This window comes from Pagrus pagrus, assembly GCF_965226575.1.
Source record: "Pagrus pagrus genome assembly, chromosome: 22".
NCBI classification, from domain to species: domain Eukaryota; kingdom Metazoa; phylum Chordata; class Actinopteri; order Spariformes; family Sparidae; genus Pagrus; species Pagrus pagrus.
Genome location: NC_140204.1, coordinates 14,257,231 through 14,276,428, shown reverse-complemented (window position 1 = coordinate 14,276,428; position 19,198 = coordinate 14,257,231). Strand labels below are relative to the sequence as shown.

At 40.7% G+C, this 19,198-nt stretch overlaps 1 protein-coding gene across 7 annotated transcripts in view; it reads right to left on the bottom strand.

Annotated features, from left to right (window-relative positions):
• Positions 1-19,198, bottom strand: part of LOC311252029 (phospholipid-transporting ATPase ABCA1) — a 175,409-nt gene that overhangs the window by 121,595 nt on the left and 34,616 nt on the right. For all 7 annotated transcript variants that reach the window (XM_084344780.1, XM_084344779.1, XM_084344784.1 and 4 more), the window contains exons 4-11: positions 18,559-18,688; positions 14,835-14,928; positions 14,396-14,537; positions 14,161-14,288; positions 11,722-11,849; positions 10,828-11,025; positions 8,166-8,252; positions 7,882-8,074 (exon numbers count right to left, since the gene is read on the bottom strand). In XM_084344780.1, coding sequence (XP_084200906.1) covers positions 7,882-8,074; positions 8,166-8,252; positions 10,828-11,025; positions 11,722-11,849; positions 14,161-14,288; positions 14,396-14,537; positions 14,835-14,928; positions 18,559-18,624 — 1,036 coding nt within the window. In that variant the 5' untranslated portion in view covers positions 18,625-18,688. The remainder of the gene's footprint in view (positions 1-7,881; positions 8,075-8,165; positions 8,253-10,827; positions 11,026-11,721; positions 11,850-14,160; positions 14,289-14,395; positions 14,538-14,834; positions 14,929-18,558; positions 18,689-19,198) is intronic.

Below are 19,198 nucleotides of genomic sequence, written 5' to 3'. Positions count from 1 at the left end.
TGAAAGCATATATTCTAAAGATAATAATAAAATTGTTGAGCTCATTCATTAATTGCCTTGCCATCAACATGAAAGGTGCAATATGTAAGAATTTGAGTTTGAAACATTCAAAAAAGTTAACTCAAATTACCAACACAATGTGAAGAAATAACAGTTTTGACGTGTTGCAGGAATATCTACTGAAGTTAGCATGCTTACCAACTAGCTCCTAGCCACATTGTACCTGGAGAGGTGGCAGTCCGATATCAAACAACGGCAACAATCCACCGGTGCTCCGAGCTCCCAGTCCAGACAGAGTCAGCTAATATGACCGGTTAAATGAGCTTAATAGCTAACTACAGTTAGCATCAGTTAGCATTTACACTGGTGATATGCTGCCCACTATTTCTTTGGGATATGACTTCAGCTGGTGGCTGAACACACTGCACCTTTAAAGTAGTTTGGATAAAAATCTCACAGTGCAGCTAGAATTTTCAATTACAGCAATCAGATATATGGATAAAGTTTCTTTTTGATATAGTTTTTGTTGCTAAGAAAGCTTACTATCTAACTCTACCTGTTAAAACACACCATTGCTGCTTATTTCATATGTCTGGAAGATTAAGTTATACAAGAGTGTGCCTGGGAATGCCCTACCTGGGCTTACAAAAAGCTCTCCTGAAGTGGATTTAAGGTCAGTTACTGGTACAGATCTTTATTATGCATCAGCGACAAGAGAGCTGCAAAGTGGATGTATTTACAAAAAGTCATCAAAAGTTAGGATTACTTTAGCACACAGGTAGAGGAAAATACAAGTCAAGAGTTCAGACCTGAGTACATGAGAAGGCTTCTGTGGAGCAGAGCAAAAAAAAAAAAAAAGTCAATATGCTCAACAGCGGCACAATCATTACTAATTTAACTTATCTGCCAACGTGAATATTGCCAGGTAGGTAGAGCGCTGAATAGGTTACATGAGGACCTGCACTGCAAGAGTGTGAAGTAGAAGGAGAGCTAGTGCTTCATGGTGTCTGCCTTGCTGTAACTGAAAATGTGTGATTCTTGCACTGTGGTGGTTAATCAGACAATTGATCAATCCAGTTTGTCGACAGTCAATTTGACCGCCTGCCTTTTCTGATCGTTTGCAGAGTGTCCCTTTTGTTCAGACACCTGTCGTAACATCAGCCCTTTCCTGTCCTCAGTCCCTTTTCATTTATCCCCTGTCAAGACCGCAACAAAACCTCAATCCCGCACTTCTTCTCATCTCACCAGGGCAACCATTTCGACCCATCGGGGAGATTTTACCAGCCATTTTCAGCGCAATTAAATGTTAGCCTTTCTGCCTCTCGGCCATCTTTCCCAGGTGCTCCTGGGAGGTCTGTGCACGGGCAGCTAATGGCCACCCCTTAGTCTGAGTCTGGCCAGCTGTTCCCTCTGCAGACTGCACAGATGCCACTTCCTGCGATCATAACACTTGAAAGACAGGAAACATGTTTCACACGCAGCTCACTAGCTCTCTGCTGTTAGAGACTCCAAATTATAGGACTTTTTTGTTATTTAAGAATTGGGTAGACTTGATGCTTGTCAAAAATACTAAGATGAAAGGGCTTAGATTTTTGATAGAAAAAGATGGACTAGAAGTCTTGAACCTAAGAGGGCGAAGCAGACAGATCACCTTAGGACAGCGATTCACAATCTGGAGATCTGGAAATATGATGTGATTAGATAACTGTAAATATGAGGGGTCACAAAATGATTAAGATGCTTACAGAAAGTATATATTTCTGTGACACAAAATGATGTTCTACAGTGTCCCCTAAGTTGTTGAAGTAATGAAACACTATGACCTCATCAGGCCTTGTAAATTATATAATCTTTATGCATAATCAAAAGCCTCAATCCCACTTTAAAAAGGTCCCAGGAGGAGATTCTGACCACTAGCAGTGCTAGGGAGCAATGCTTTTACAAGTCGGCCAGTGTTTTTGTATATACCATGCATTTTCATGTGTAGGAAACACATTCCTGATGTCAGTTCAATGCCATTACACTGATTGACAGCTGGTGGTAGTATTACACAAAAAACAAGGTGATGCTGAAATAAAGCAGTGAAGAAGAAGACTGCAAGCTACCCATTATGGATGCAAATCAAAGCAGGATTTAAAGTGTGCAAAGAAATCGGCTTTGCGAGATCTCCGAAATACACAATGTGTGTTGTTAAGATATACCGAACGTATTATTGACTTGGCTCAAGACTCCACAGGGTACCTCAAAGGTGGGATACAAGTAGACAGTGCTTTATTTTAAGGGCTCACAAGTCAAAGTGTTTGGGAGACACTACCGTTAAGAGGTTGAGGATATCTAGAGTGTGCCATCGAGCACACTGCATATACAGTTCCTACATGTTTCCTACCCTCAACAACTGTAAACCTGATGAAAGAAGTTCTCCAAAGACTGTTCAAAATGTCTACAACATATGAAGATTGTTTCATTTTGTCTGTACACAGTACGATAGCTCCTTTCTTAAAAATATTCAGATTATGAGAGTGATAATGAGAATTGACAGCAGTGCAAATAGACCTTGACCAGCAAGCTCAGGCCAACTGCGGGACGCAAAGACTAAGGCAATTCTAGACAACAATGGAGCATGAACGTAGACCGCAGTCTTTGTACCGAGGGGAAGATATATCCATTTTTGATATTCTGTGTACTGAAGGGAGCATCAGATTACAGAGGTTACACATTCTCAAGAGCGGCGAGCTGTAGTTCTTTTTTGACAACAGATCTGCACTTTATTACCAAACGGTAGAATGAAAGAACAAGAGAATCTGTTCTTTACACCAGGTTTAGCCACAGTCAAATAATTGCTTGGAGCCTCAAGTCAGCCCCTCAACTTACCTGGCAAATTTAATCAATTTGAGTTGCACCCTGGAGATGGGCTCAATTCAGCACTACAGCGAGACAGTGCTGCCGAAACACACACACACAAATCCTGGTGCCACACACGCACCGTAGCGCAAGTGCAATTGCATCACACATGGAAAATGATATTACTCTGGGTTCACATGACTCGTATTTCAGGCATTTCATGCAATGCACAATCAGAGTGAATGAACACACACAGACAAACACACACACAGCATGAATGTACACCTAATACGACACGCCAGTCTAAAGTGAGCTAACCCATGCATCGATAAAGCAGTACTTATTTCCTACAAGCAGTACAATTCATGTGCCGTCTTGCAGCATTCCAACGGGAAGTCAAATAATGGTGAATAAATGTCATTGAAGTCGCTCTCTCATAAGAGACAGAGAGAGGCAGCACTGACATTCAACAGTATGAGACGAGCCTCTCTCGCTGCCTCCGCCTTCACCGGCTCCAGTATATATAAAGGGATGTGCTTAAAACTAGAAATAAAGGGTACCAATTACTAATTATTCAATGAGACACCCATAGGCGAATACTCAGAGGGTGACAGCGTGAGTCTCGAGATAATTAGGAAATGTTATGAGCAATGTCAGGGAAAATCAAATTCTAAATGACTGACTGAAAGTTATTTTGACAGATCAACAGAAGATGCATTAAACTGAAAGGCTGATGTCTGCCCTGGGTACAAAATATTCAAGTTGAAAGAAGAAATCTGCAGCAAATACTGTTAAAATGTCACTTTGATAGTCAAATCACCAGTCTTACAGCCATGCTTACAGTACTTTAGCCCGTTTCTGTTTGCAGAGAATAAGAGGGACGAGCCATTCAAATATTCCACCTAACAACATGCAAATTTGGCAAACAGCCAGAAAAACAGCCTCTAAAAATAAGTCATATACTTATGTAAGAGCCTCCAAATGCATTTGCAAAATATCTTTTCACAGATGTATCCAACTAATGTATGAATGTAATGTAATCACTTCTTATCCATGCTAATCTACTGGGCGAGTTTTGAAAATGGTAACAACTTAAAACTATGGTTTCTTGTCACAGGAGAACAGTCACCGGCCCAACTATTCTGTATCGTGACTCAGAAGTTTTCCTTCGCTGTCAACCATTAATTAGGAACGGACCATTACTGGGCCTCAGTGTTGGCCTTTATTATTGCTATTCTACTATTCCTTTGAGTGTACTTTTACACTTACAAAGGAGTTGTAATTGGCCATTATGCAGACACACTGCACACTCCAGATTCATTTAACTGTAGATAGAGCAACACAATGGAATGCCACGGCAAATCCAAAACAGCCATTAGCATGCTAACAGAGATGTTAGTGCTTATTTTGTATGGATGATACAATGTTTTTGCTAATTTGCGCTGGCACTAGCATGCAATTGCACTTTGCAGTTTTTGCTTTATTCCCAGGGAATAAAGGCTTCTTATTAAAATCTAATTTTGTGCAGTTTTCTCCTAAGAACAGCCGTTTAATGAAGCAGGAATGCGGGTCTCTAATGAGCACGAGGCTGCGAGAAGTCACACTGAAGATCTCATTCCCAAGGATTTTATGGAACAAAACATATTCAGTGGGTTTTCAAAGCTGTCCCCGTCACCACCACCGACAATAGTACAGTACAGTGTTAATACACAATCCTTCCATCTATTTCAAAGTATGAAAAAATGTTTATATTACACTATTTATATGACTATATGTCTATCTTTACATGTTTGTTTCATTAGGTTTAATTTCCATTGTACTCCTTTCAGTAACATTAAGCAGGTGTGAGGAAAATGTATTCAAGAAATTCATTTTTAAAGTATCATGTGGTAATAAACAAACTTTTATTTTCACAACATGATATTATGTTTGCAGAATCAGAGCAGAGAGAAAACAAAGATAAATGGTTATCCCTGTGTGGACCTTACCATTCTTTAAATGACTAAAAATAGAATCAGGTGCACTTAATAAGTAGGTGCAAGTGATAAAGAAGTTTGTTAGTCCTAAAGGGTCCGCCCATTCATCAAGATCTAACAGAATGATACATTCAGGTGCGTGATAACTAAGGAAGGTTAGCACCAACAAAACATAGTTCTGGGTGAGAACTATGAATGCAAAAAGTGAAATCTAAGCGAGATGAAATATCTTATGATGTTTGATGTCAGACAAGATATTTCTTCTTCTAGTTTTTATGAGAACATGTAACTTGTCTCAAGCTATTCTGAGCTTAATTATCTTAATAAGAGTATAACATGTCACTGAGTTTTTATTACTGCTTCTGAGCAACTTGATGCTTGAAAATAGAATTACCAGAATTATAAAGCTTTTTGATCAAGAATGATGGGTACAAAATTGCTCTGTCGGAAGTCATAATTTATTTTCAAGCACCTTATCTTTATCATCTCATGGAAAAAAAACATCATCAAGTGTTCTGTTTGGCAGACATTTTTGCTGACTTTAAGAAGGCTAATATTTCCCCCCATGCTGTTTTTTCTTGTTTTTGAGACTTTGTGTAATGTGCATGCTGGCCTTTGATAAAAAATAAAAAAATAAAAACAGTGACATCAGCCTCAATCATTTGTGAAGCATCATACAGCAGTTTAGAGATGTCGTATTGCCTCTGAAGGCCTCAGGCCACAGTGTGGGCTCTGTTTTTTTAGCTCATTAAATGAAACATCTCATAGTGTCAGCTAGCCCGCGGAGTAAAGAAACACCTTTTCTAACTTTGATGGAAAACAAGTGGAAAGTCTGTAGGTGCAAACTGTAACTGACTTTACTTTAAGTTTACACTACAAGCAATACGGTCAACCAGTAACCTTTCATCTGTTACAGAAGTGAGTCACACGAATCACAAACATCTTTTATGTATGCCCATTTCACTTTGATATCAAGTCCTCCACCACCAGACAAATTTGCGCATCAGAAACACACTTTGATGCAGTAATGCCAGCAAAGCAGAGTGTGTACTGGCTCAGATCAAAGGGTGATTCATATCAGTGCTAGACTCTCCAATCGGTCCTCCAAAAATGCTTGTAGAATCTATCTTGCGCCTTTTATTAATTAAATACTTGCAGCCAGGACGGCTCTCGTTCACCTACCTTACAACCATACTGAAGGTTGGTGGTGCAGCCCAGATTTTCAAAGCATACCAGCTTTACCAATGTGGCTAGCTAGAATACATCATTTATAAGCAGCACCAGGCTGCTGCAATGAAAAATGTGTGCGAACTTTCCGTGCCTCCAGGATGAAAGGGAGTTTTTGTGCGACTATCACTTAGCAAACGGAAAAAAAGAAACGGGCAACAAGTGCAACACAGTGCTTCTCCTCGTGCTGTAACTATTGTTGCTACTCAGCGCGGGACCAATGAAGAACTGATTTTAAAGTTCAAAAGGACTCAGTAAACTCATTTTCGACAGGCGCCCCATTGTTTCCCCTGTGTTTGGCTGAGGGAGCTAACAGCTAACGGTGCAAATAGAGCTAACGGCTAAACACACAGCAGGACTGAGAGATTCTGACAGATAGATGTGACAACACAAGATCAGTACAGTACAGTTTGAAAGTAAAAGTAGATTGATGCTAACGACTATGGGATGGTTTACATTCACTTTAGGATGGTTAAAATTGTTTTTCTGGACAGTTGTGGAACCATGTTGTAAAAAGTCATGGTTACAATGTTTACAGTGCGTATCATCAGGAGAATGGAAGACGACAGATAGTGTTCCGACCAAACATATCGCAAATTTCAACAAAATTGTGACAATATCAGCAAAAGACAATGAGGAAGCTTGTTTACATCCTCTACTGTTATGCCATCATTAGGAGTTGGCTCAAGATAAGCAGTAGGTGGCACTTACTCTCCGCTTCATGACTGCCACGTCCTCAAAGTCTTTACAAACTGAGCCAGGTTCAGTGAAATCAATACAACACCAGGGGGATATGAGTAAAAGCGCTGACAATATGGCTGTCAAGGTTGTTGTTTATTTCATTACAGAATAGTACAAAATACCAGTTTATAATACAAAAAAGTCTTTTAGAGGCACCATCTGTCCTCTGTGGGAAGTTTGGGTTGCCATATGTCCATGTTTAGGATGTTATATATTCTCCCCTTGCGAATCTGCACCACCCAGACAACAACATTAGTTTCCACTTGGAATGAGTTGCTCTGGACTTCCCTCTCCATTAAGAAAACATCATTATGTCAGGGTTGGGAGTGCAGCGCTTATAAATAGAATGAGATGAGCTTGATTTGATTGGCTGCGATTGATGCCAGCACCTGACACAGCCGCCGATAATGTATTCCTAATCAAACCCAGTTTCCAGCTCTGGCACAGGTGCCAACTGTGCCACAGGTGCCGGGTTTCTGCATGAGCACTAGCAGTCGCATCCTGTGCAAGCTGCACAGTTGACTGCACTGCGTACCATGCGCCACTAATTCAAGAAAATAGGAATCATTGGATTTTTCTCTCACATGCACGCACATATTGAAAAAAAGGGGGTTGCATTGTCTTTGAATTTATAGTCTAGTGGAGTCTATCTCATGTTATTTCTTGCCATCTTTGTCCATTAACAACATAATTGTTGGACCAAAGCTGCCTTGCTGGAACTGATATTTGAAGCTGCACCATTTTTTCCATAAAACTGCCAAAACACCACAATACTAACATGCTTTAAAAGGAGAGTTGATGAGTTAAGATTCAGGACTTTCTCTGTTCCATCCACTAATCAAGCTTAATTCCCAGTCCTTCCTCTTTTTTTCAAATACAACACAGTTCTGCCATAGACCTCTGGCTGCATAATGACCAAAAATCAGTTGCCATTCCCTGCATGCTCAATGGTTTCTTAAAAAAAAGGGACCAATTTTGTCAATTTCCTGGCATGACTACGTACACTATTGTAAACCTACAATGCAGACACATAATGAAGACACAAGAGCAGTTTGACATCCGTATACACAGTACAACTGTTTGCTGCAGCACTTACCAGAACTGTTGCCCATGGAGTTTGCCATGTTGTGATGCATCGATCTAGGTGAGCGCAAAGTGATGGGCCTCTTGGTGGTATTAGAGTCAGTCTGCATTTGACACAGGAGTGTACTGATACTGCCAAACATGTCCCTTTGGAAATCCAATGCTTCCGCAGCCTTAAGGATCATGGAGTTCCGCAACCTGGCCAACTGGATGCAGGAAAAGTACATTTTGAAAATACAGCCATATCATCGCAGATAGTACGGTATATAGTGTGCATGATACAGTAGCAGCAATAACCTCCTCAATCACTGGTACCGCATCCTGACCGATTTTCCTCACTAATGCCGCTGGGTCTGCTGTGTTCAGGTCCAAAGCAGAAGGTAGCTATAGGAGGGTATAAAAACAGTTAGTTTATGCACATGTATGGCCAAAACTTAACAAGGAAATAATCTAATGCATAAATTGTGCTCACATGAGAGTATTTTGCATATATAAACTACATCGTGAAAAATAATTGTTTTTGTGTTGTGTAGCCAGTAGCTGCAGTTGCAGTTCAACAATAATTTATATTGGTGGATGAGCACTGTGACGCCCACACCTCAGCTAAAAATACCATTTCTGTATCAGCCTTTCCATTCAAGACACTATATGATGGAAAACACACACTAGTGTGTGCATCTTGACCTGTAAATTGTGTGCTAGCATCATCATCCCTGACACTGGTTAATAAAAGTTGCATTAAAATGACAAGTGTTATTGTGTGACATTCAGAAGGTGCGCAGTATGTGTCCAATTAGAACAAGTTAATGGCATGCCCTTTAAACCACTGTCATTTTCATGCATCAAGCGTCAAGTATAGGCTGTATTAGGAGTGCCTGTATTGTCTTTCAGCAATTAAAATTACAAAGCTTATTAATGTGTGAAAGACACGGGTCCAGAAAGACCTGGGGCGGAAAGATTAGAAGGCAGGGGGAGGTGTAAAGAAGGTTGAGACACTGCATTAGTATTTTTAGAAAAAAAAACTCTATTCACAAACAGAAGCCCACTCAAGCATGGTTTGGACAATAGGGTGGCTATTGATTGAACCTCAAGCACATTCATTTAGGATCACTTTTACTCTCAGACATGAAGAGGAGAGTGTGTTAGAAAGCGCAGGAGTCTAAGGCAATTTAGAGCTGTACACCTGTGAGTAACAATGGAAGGAGAGATTTCAGCGATGTCACATTAGGAGGTAGATAAAGTGAAGCATGGTGCAAAAATAAGATTTCTCAAGTTTGTTTGTTAAACTCAGTTTCCACTTCACTCTCTTACTGAGGGGTGTGTGTGTGTGTTTCTTTTGCTCACGGGTAAGCTGAAAAAAGAAGTCTGCCAGGAGTGATGTGACCACACATATTTTGAATGGTACAAGAAAGTTGAGATGTGTTGAGCTAATGAACTGCAGAGCAGATTATCAAGGACACGCTTGAGTGACCTTTGTTGAGCGCCACATACATTCGATCACTTTTTGTTTACCCTGTTCCCCGTGTATTGTGCGCCGAAATGATTTCCACAAACACAAACTTGTGGAACCAATGTCTAAATCTACCTGAGTGATAAACCCTGACTTCTTCCCTTGTCCTTTTCTTTATGTTGTCGTTGTTATCACAATCATTCAGCAGCGTGGAGCTTTAAGTGTGAAGGGCTTGATGTTCTTTTCCATCCATTTGCTTGCGGCGCTGAAGAGCTTTTTTCGCCATATCTTGTCTGGCCTTTCTCTTTTTTTTTCCCTGTGTCTGAAAATGCCTGTGGGCTTAAATTGTTCAAATGCGCTCTCCTACGAACTTCCTGCCTTATCACTTATTTATTGGATTTGCTGTCCCATATATTTTCTCTCAAAGATAAACTCAAAGAAAAGTGCAGGCTTTCATCATCCCAAAGGAGACTCAGAGATTTAAAAGAACTCAAGAAAACATTGGTTCTAATAAATAATTCCCACCTGATTGCATGCATTCTAGTAAAATCACTTGAAGACACAGAGGTGCACATGGCAATGACATTTTTAAAAGCTTGGACCCGATGGTACAGAAAGTATCCCTCAATCAAAATGGAAGAAATAAAAATACATTAAGATAATGAGCGCAGTAATACAAGATAGGTGTTGAGTTGTTGCTGGTAGGTCTGGCCTTAAAGTGGTTACATCACCGGGTTTTGACTTTATTGGTATTTCTTAACAAGTATAACATTTAACTTTAAACTGCTTACTGAAATGGTTGGCAGAGAACATCATTGTCTTTTATTTCAATTTACTGCAAGCCATGCGAGAATTAAGTAATAAATAAAAAGATGAATGTTCAGGGCCTGTACAGGGACATGACATGCTCCTGTCAATATCACAGTGTGGAGGTTGACAGTGCATCTCCTAGCAACGCCAGCTCTCAATTCCCCATAATGCGAAATGCCGAAACAAGAGGCCTTGAATCACATGCTGTTTGCACAAAAATGTCCAAAAACGGTTCGATTCTCTTTTGAAGAATGGAAAAAAACACACACACACACACACAACAGCTGCAGAATCTGCAGTTTGACTTTAGCATGCCTAACAGAGGGTTCATCAGCATCCTTAAAGTAATTCCTCACCAGTGTTCGCTAAGACGTCGCAAGAGTTTCAGATTAACATTTTTAATACCACCTTCATTAGCCCAGACAGTGTAATTTGCAAGAATGCGAGATGTGGGTGACCTTGCCGAGAAGGAATGAGGTTTTTTCAAATGTAGACATTATGGCCCGTATTACAACTGCAGTGTCCCCATCAGGGCAATTAGTGTAAACACGGTTCTCTAATGCATTTACTCTCTAACTGCTGTCAGAATCAGACTAATTGTGTCCGGGTTACAATGCAAAATTCATTCTCATAAAACTCAAATTAGACAAGTTCTTGAGATTTGCTCATTGTGTGTGGGCGACAGCTAGAAAGGCTCACCTCGGAGAGCACTCTCCTCGCATCCAGGTTTCGCAGGAGTACTTGCTGGGTGTTAATCAGCTGCTGTGGAGTGAGGGAGCAGCTGACATTCTGAAAAGCCTGCTTTTCAGCTTGGCTGCTAAATTGGACATACTGATCCAGATCTGTCCCCTCGCACAGGATGTTCCTCAGGTTGCCGGGCCTCGGAGCGCCCATCATCTGAAAAACAAATACAGAGTTTGGTGGAAGTTGACACACAAGATAACTTTGCATCTGACTGTATTTTATTTATTCATGTGCTGTGTCCATTGGGCGTGTTGTGCAGTACACAGTGACACCAACTAAGACAGGAAGCATGGGCAGAAGACAGACAATGGCTGGTGAACTTTACTTTCTGAGCACATAGTACAGTTGCACCCTCACAATGACTCACACACAGTGGGGATCTTTTAATCAGTGCACATTGCATTTTTTGTCAATGTCAGTGAAACATAATTACCTTCTTGCAGCTTATCTGATATTACTTGGGACATAACACAGTAGCAACTGGGAAGTATTTAGAGACAAGACGCACTTATTGCCGTTGCAAGTTCATTTAATTCCAAATTACCTAATGTAGGCGGCTTCAAACGACTATTTCTGTCAAGCAAATACCAGAGTTTGCTTTGATTATGGCTGTCAAGACAAGGAGTCCCAGAGGCAGTTCCTGGCCAGGACATTTTATTCTTAAATGTTCAAGCACAACACTCTTGGCACTTGTGGTCTTTTGAAGATTTTCGTAACATTTAAATTACTTTATGTACAGAGGGAGGTGAGAAATCCACTTTCAAAGCAGATGGGATCCTTACTGGAGACTTTCTTCTTTTTGGGGGGGTTTTTTTCAACATGAAAGCACAGTAGCAAAATGATACTCACTGAATTGAGTTTAATCTGAGCATTCATGAGGCTTTGGACCACTGTAGGTGGCACGGTCAAATTCTCCTTCAGATGAGTGGAGAAAGTCTCATTGTCTCGTAGAATACTCCTCAGGATCATTGGTTGACCTTAAACAAAAAGATGGAGAATCATTATCTTTACAGAACAGGAGTTAATACACATGGACATAGGATAGCAAATGCAGTGTACAGCAGTGTATAGCAGTGTATTTGATGTTTTAACATGTGCTGGAAAACTTTTTTTTACTTTTAGCTATAAACCCTCCTTACTCGCCATCTGCACTGCAGATATTTTGCACCCAACCCTGCAGCCTTTCTGCCTCTGCCTCCATTCTTTGTCCTTACCCCTGCATTTGATTTCTACACTACAGTTCGCAAATTAAGGGGGCATGCAAAAACATGCGTGTCATTTGCCCTCACGGACACCTATGCCATCCATGCAGGACAGCCTGTCATGTAACTAAGACCTTCCACTGCAATGGAAGGTTGATCTCATCAAAGCACGAGAGGATTTATTGTGTTGTTGAAAGGACAAGGTTAAAGCTAAAGTCCCTGTCTTCAACATCACTGCAGTGCAGCTGTCGGGTATAATCTTATCCTAACTGAAAGAAACTGTGGAAAAGAAATCATTTAAGTGTCACGTGTGCCTGGTCTTGAAAAAAGCATTCTGGTCAGGTTTTGTCATACATTTTGCTCGGAGTGGCATTACAGTAGGATTTTAAACTATGCCTTTTAGACGACTGTCGCAATTAAATCCTTCATTGGTGCACATGGAGGTTGAGCACTTGAGCTGCATGAGAGGAGATAATTTGTTGCTAAACAAGGACCGGATTGTTAATAAGCCATTTTCTCCTTATTAGCTGCCCACAGGTAGTCAGCTTCAAAAACCAATCGGCTGTCTATTGTTACTCCTTCACAATGGCTTAGCATATGAGCGATCCTCATACCCATCATTATTAGATGGTAAATGTATGGTTTATTAAACTTTAGTTAATAGTTATTACAATGTTAACAAACAGTAAAATGCTTTTGAAACCATTTAGTTAGTAACTGTTTATTGCAAAGCTGCGACTGATGTTTAGAATACTATTATTAAATATTTATTTAATAAATACTGTGTAGTTCATCTATAAACATTATTTAGATTGCCATTATAAAGTTGCCACTGATGTTTACAAACCTTTACAATTGCTTTTTTAACGTTTCACTGTTTGTTGACAGTAAAATGACCATTAACTCAAGTTTAATTAACTATAAATTCAACATTTATGATGGTGAAGTGTTATCGAGCCCACTACAGGAGACTCACACACTCATGCGCATACTGAAGTATGTGGCATGTGTCTTCATTCTTTCTGGGACTCCTGCATGTGCTGTTGAGATGATGAAGAGGTTACGTAATTTAATTAGATTAGCCCGTTTGCAAGTGTAATGCACGCAAGTCGGTCAATTATAAGGATGAGGGGAGGAAGTGAGTTGCACTGGGTTATTTAAGGTTCAATTAAATCAAATGTTTGGTAAGAAAATAATCATTCACAAGTGTCTGGAATTAATTATGCTGCTTGATGCACTGCTTACTCTCTACACAACACCTTCTGGTTCCTGCTAAACATGTATTATTATGCCCCTCGAGGCTGCAGGAGACGGACAGGGTTAGATTTTAGGGAAGAAGAACATGCTCTAGGCTCTTCCTGAACACCGTTGCCGTCCTGATTGAAGTGACCACCTGAGTCTTTTAATCAACCAAAAGAAGGGACGACACAATCCCCTTTGCCTTCCCAGTCTTTTGATAGAACTCCATTCCCTTTTCTTGTTAATGACCTTTTGTGCTCCCTCGTCAGACAGCGAATGCCATTAATTATGCTCCGGCTTAGATCTTTGATGGATTTAATCTTGTATATTACAAGCCAGCGACCCCAAAATGCAAATGGCCCAGGAGCCGTTTGTTGAACAGCAACACCCCTCTCCCCCCCTTTGTCTTTTTGCAAATTAGGTGCCGTATGAAAATCTGAATATCATCAGGCTAAATGAGCCTAATGCAAAGCAGCAACTTATCAAGACAAACGATCTGTCAGTCTGCACAGCAAATTGCATCATAAATAATCGGGCCATTGTTTTTGAGGGATAAAGGGGAATAACAAATCCTCCAACTTGTCATCCACATGAGGGGGATACTTTCCTTGATGGAGAGTACTTAATAAAGACACAGCAGAGTGATTGTTGCTGAGGCTGAGTATTTTCTATACCAATTATTTTTTGAACCATTACTCAATGGCAATAAAACTTTTACAGTGAGACAGACCAATCTAAACTTTGACCCTGTTGTATTTCACCAATTTCTGTGATAGTGTTTAAGGTCCTTTCATGAATTACTTTTTAAGGTCATTGCATCAAGGATTTGGCCTTCAAATTCTCTTACCATTACCAGGGTTGGACTGTGACATGACTGAATTCCACTGGTCGATGTCATCTGCAAGCACCTGTACCTTGCTGAGAATAGATCTGTTCACCAGGAGCGTTTGCAGCTCTATCAACATCCCAGAAATTCTGGTTTGCCGGAGAGACAAAAAAGATCAGAAATGGAATGAAATCCTGATGTATAAAGTCTATAAAGATATAAAGATGGAAAAAAGAAATATCCCAGTCGTACGTACATGGAGTTGTTGAAGTTGTTGACTTGGCCCGGTGCCTCCCCCGGCGTTGGATAGCTCAAACAGGGATTGTCGACATTACACACCATACCTTGAAGCCAGGGCAGCACGCCAGCCGATGGCATGGCTTTATTTGGGTAGTGGCCTGAAGGAATAGAGGGAAAAGACTTACTTTATTTATCTACCAAGCTTCATGTCTCACAAAATACTGTGTGCATATATAGATACAGTGATGTCTTCACAGAGGTACGTATTGGTTTATCTTAGTAGATCATATCCAGGAATATTTGACGATATCCTGTGTTATAATAATATTATCCACACAGGAAATCATCAGGAATCAATAAGATAATTTGAGTTGTTATGGAAACACTTGTTAAAACCTGAGCAGCTGATCTGTAGGCTTAAATGGAGTTGAACATTAAACTAGGCATGTACTTACATTGGCCTTTGTAAAATGGTTTATTGGTTGAGCGCACCAACACCAGTATGAAGAAGAGAAACAGAGGCCATATCACTTCTACAACCAGCCGCACCTGCAGAAAGGATAAAATTGTCTTATTTTCATAATTTTGATCATGAAATACATCTTTGGAACATATTGTGGCTCACATCATTTGTTTATGCCAAATGTGAAAGATGTGATGTCACTCGTCAGTCAAAGGAAAACTTTTGAAAGATGTGAGGTGGATGCGCAGATGGGCAGACTTCTGCTGTGTTTATGTGTTTTTACAGCCGAGATACCATTAATGATTGACTAAAAAGACCTCATGAGGGTGTGTGTATCCGCATGAGTGTGTAGCCGCACATGTCATAAGTCCACGTTTTCCTGTTGGTCTTGCTTTTACAGGATTGAGAGAGCAACTTCTGCTTGCGACTCCCCAAGCCCAAACTATCACACACACTTTATCATCTCCGTCTTAATCCTTTTCTGGATGAAGACTGCCAACCGCTTCCTAGCTTTAGTACAACCTGCCGGCAGGTAGCGCCCCACGTGACATGTCAAGCTTTTATTTCAACCTCAGGGAGTGGGTGAAAAGAGAAAGCAACAAAGAACAAATGGATGACCTCAAGGCTGTACTTGTTCACGAGGTCGTTTCTCAGGTCTTTCCCCTCAGATTGCCTTGAGGGCGATTCTAGAGACGAAGTAGCAAGACCTTAAAGAGGTTTTACATATATTTCTGAACAACCTCGGGGTACTACAGGTTCACACATTTACCGAGTACTCCTGAATGCTTATTTTTACCATAGCTGTCGCAGTATTAAAGCCAAAGCAGTGCAGTTTATTAAAACATAAGTCAAGGTAACATGCCCCTCTGAAAGCTGAAGGCCGAGTAACATTTGTGCAACAGCAGATTTCACTTCATACAGGCAATTCATCTCTGCAGTGTTTTCGCAGTAACATCCACCACAGATGACTTCCAGTGAGATATTACAATGCTGCAGCTCATCCTTCCTTGACTCTTCAACCCCACACCCTCCACCAGCTAGGCTTTTACGCGTCCCTTGGCACACCATCGCTCAACAACCCCACCCGCCAAGTTGTGCGCTCACCCACCGAGCCCTCTCCGCTAACCTCGGCTGACCTGGTCTGCCTGCACGCTCATCCCTTCCCGCATCTCTGAAAAGAAGATCCAGCAAGACGATTTCCTGCTTCTGCTTTGGTAGCATGTTCAGATGCCGCATCTGCTGACGCACATTTGCACAAATAATGAGAGAAGACATCTGTACTGATGTTGCTGTCTTCCCAATTAGACTGGAGGGCACGCAGAGTTGAGGGTAATACAAAGATATGTATTGTTTGTTATGCCACAGCGCTATGGGAACCTAATGAATGTATGTAAAGTTTCTGCTGTAGAATAGGGATGAGGGGTGGGAGTTGAACACATTTTATTTAGTTCAGTTATGTATATATAGGCACACAGTGAATATGCAGTTCTACGATTTTGTCAATGAATTACAAAGGGGAAAATTGTCACAGTCCACATATTTCAAAGAAACTAGATAGAATATCTAATTCTGTCCTTTAATTCCCTCCAGTGCGTGTCAGAGAGGATGTAGTTCTGTGGAGAGGCTGAATTATCATAATGTATTCCAAAGAAAAGGCATGGAGAGGGAACACAGAGATCATGGGGACTTTCTCAATGTCTGGCTCCCCAGGCATTTGCCATCGGACACCAGCGTCTTTGTGAATAGATAATCTCCTCCTATGAAATTATGTGAAATACTGGACCATAAAATCAGTTTCATGCCTGTTGTAAAATCTTAAAATGCTTGGTGAGGCATTCATATAATTGGTCATTAACCTCCACGAGCCCTCCAGAAGCACCATTGTCCTTGCTAACTCCCACTGGTTTTGTCTAATAACAATATTTCATGTTGACGTTGGCCAAATATCCCACATTCCACGCACAAAACCACCACTGTCCCCTTACATATTTCTGGGGAAATGTAAGCGCATATTTCTTCCTGATGCAAAAGACACCACCCTTTTCTTTCTGCTGGCGGAGAAAATTAACAAGGGGGGGGGAAGGGGGGGATACAAGGTTGTGAAATTGCAAATGACTTTGCCTTGAGTTATTCCAAGAAAGCAAGAACTTTGATGAAAGCCGATTCTTTTCCTTTTTTTTTTTTTTTGGTGAAGCTGTCTTTTGTTCTGCTCCGGCAACAGACACACTGCTGCGATTGAACCCCTAACAAAACAAGTGGGTGGATGTGACTCCTATCATCACTGCAAGGGTGTAAATCAAAGAACACACTGCAGCTCTTTGTAACAGCTATATCTGCCTCAAAAGTGACTCATAAGGCTGACTAGATTCCATGACAACTTGTTCTGACCCTTGAGATGCAGTTGCGACACATGGTGTGACTGTTATCTGCAGCATGTGACCTCTAGGCCAATGTGGATGACATCAGAGGCAATAACATCCACCATATATCACTGATGCATCATGTGTATGCTACAGTAGTGTCTGTTGCGGTAATGAGGAAGTAATGGGAATAGTTATGGGAACAGGCCTGGAAAAGAGATAATGCCAATAAATATAAAAGTGACTAGTTAATAATTTGACTATTTTGATCGTATCAGTCTTTTTTCAAACAAAATTGGCAAACATTTGCTGATTCCAGCTTCTAAAACCAAATCTGCTGCTTTTTTTGTTATTTATGACATTGTAAACCGTTTTCACCAATTTTGGGGTATTCTATAGAATTAACTATTGATCAATCAATCATAAAAATAATCAGAGGTTTCATGGATAATGAAGATAAAGCCTGAGTTGCACAAATTAAAAGAGCAATCTGGAGAAAACTTCAATATGCTCGCTTCTGCTGAAAATCATAGTTGACGCACTTAAAGCAGTTGAAGTGTCAGTTAAAGTTGAAGCACTGAAAGTTTGGAGCATGTTTTGAAGTGTAATCGCTGAAAGCATTTGAATTGAAGTTTAATCCCTGCACGCAGTTGACTTGTCAGCTGGAACGTGAGCACTTAAAGCAGGTGAAACTAACCTAGAAGCGGTGAAAGCAGTTGAACTGTCAGTGGAAGTGTGAAATATGAAAGCAGTTAAAATCTCGGCTGAAGTGAAGGAGCAGGGACAGTTTATGCGCATCGTAAAATATAAAAATTAAATGTCAGTCAGTGTATTTGAGCTTTCAGTTGAAGAGTAAAAATTAATGACCTCTAATTGCCTGGTGACACTTTCTGTAAACTGCAGTGACACTAAACTTTTGGATAACATTGCTGAGGACAGCAAGTATGTAAGAAGGGCCAGAAAGAACATTTGCCCTTCAAACAAAGCATTTAACATTCGTCACTCCCTATCCCATTCCATTAGGCCGAAGACTGGCTTTGTTAGAACTAAAAAAACAGGCAATGTGACATAACGTGCACAAGAGATAGATCTCCAAAAATTGAAGGTGACACTTGAAATTGGTTGGCATTAAGGTAAGATTGTTCTTGTTCTCTTGCGGCAGAGTTAAAGGCAGCTTACTTCTATAGGAGACAATTTTCGTAGTAAATCCCTTCTATTACCTGTCCCTCCCATGAATAACTTAGTCGCCCTTGATGACACAACCCTGGGACCATATTCTCCTTTTCCCTCCATTGCTGACTAATTTTAGCAGATATACCTTAATTTGCAAAGGGGGGTTGGCGAGCACAAGTGTACCTTTTGTCTCTTCCGGAGAGTGAAGTTCTTCCACAGGAGCAGAGTGAACTGCGTCAGGAGACCCATTATGGCTTATCCTGGCAATATCCTGCCAAAGCGTCGCTATGGCAACTGGCCCACTTAATAAACCCTGGAGGGAATAAAAGGCAGAGTTTGGTTTTAATACAGAGGAGCAATGCATCTTGGGGGAGTGCCACTAATCATTCTCTTCCCCAGGCCTTGGGGCTTATGGTGCAGCACCTGTTCTAAGAATTATTATCACCTACACTCAGCAAATCTCAGGATGGGGCAATGTCTCAGCACTTCGATCTACAGTACAAGAACCTTTATTAAAGACCATGTAGTTATTTTGTTTAATGTACTGCATATAAAGCTATTAGGTCAAAACCAAAATCTCTCCTTTTTTTTGCCTCTCATGGCAGATGAGGCAATGTAAACTGTGCTCCCTGTCTCATTAACCACCACTGTGCTACAAATCTTGTCAATTAATCAGCCTTTTTCTTGGTGATCAGAGTAAAATAAAAGACAAAACCTACATGGGCAGCTGCCTCACTTTTCATGTGGACCAAAGATTGCTGTTAAATCTTTACTGCTGGTTTTACTGGCAACTGAAAACTGATTACACAGATAATAAACAAAT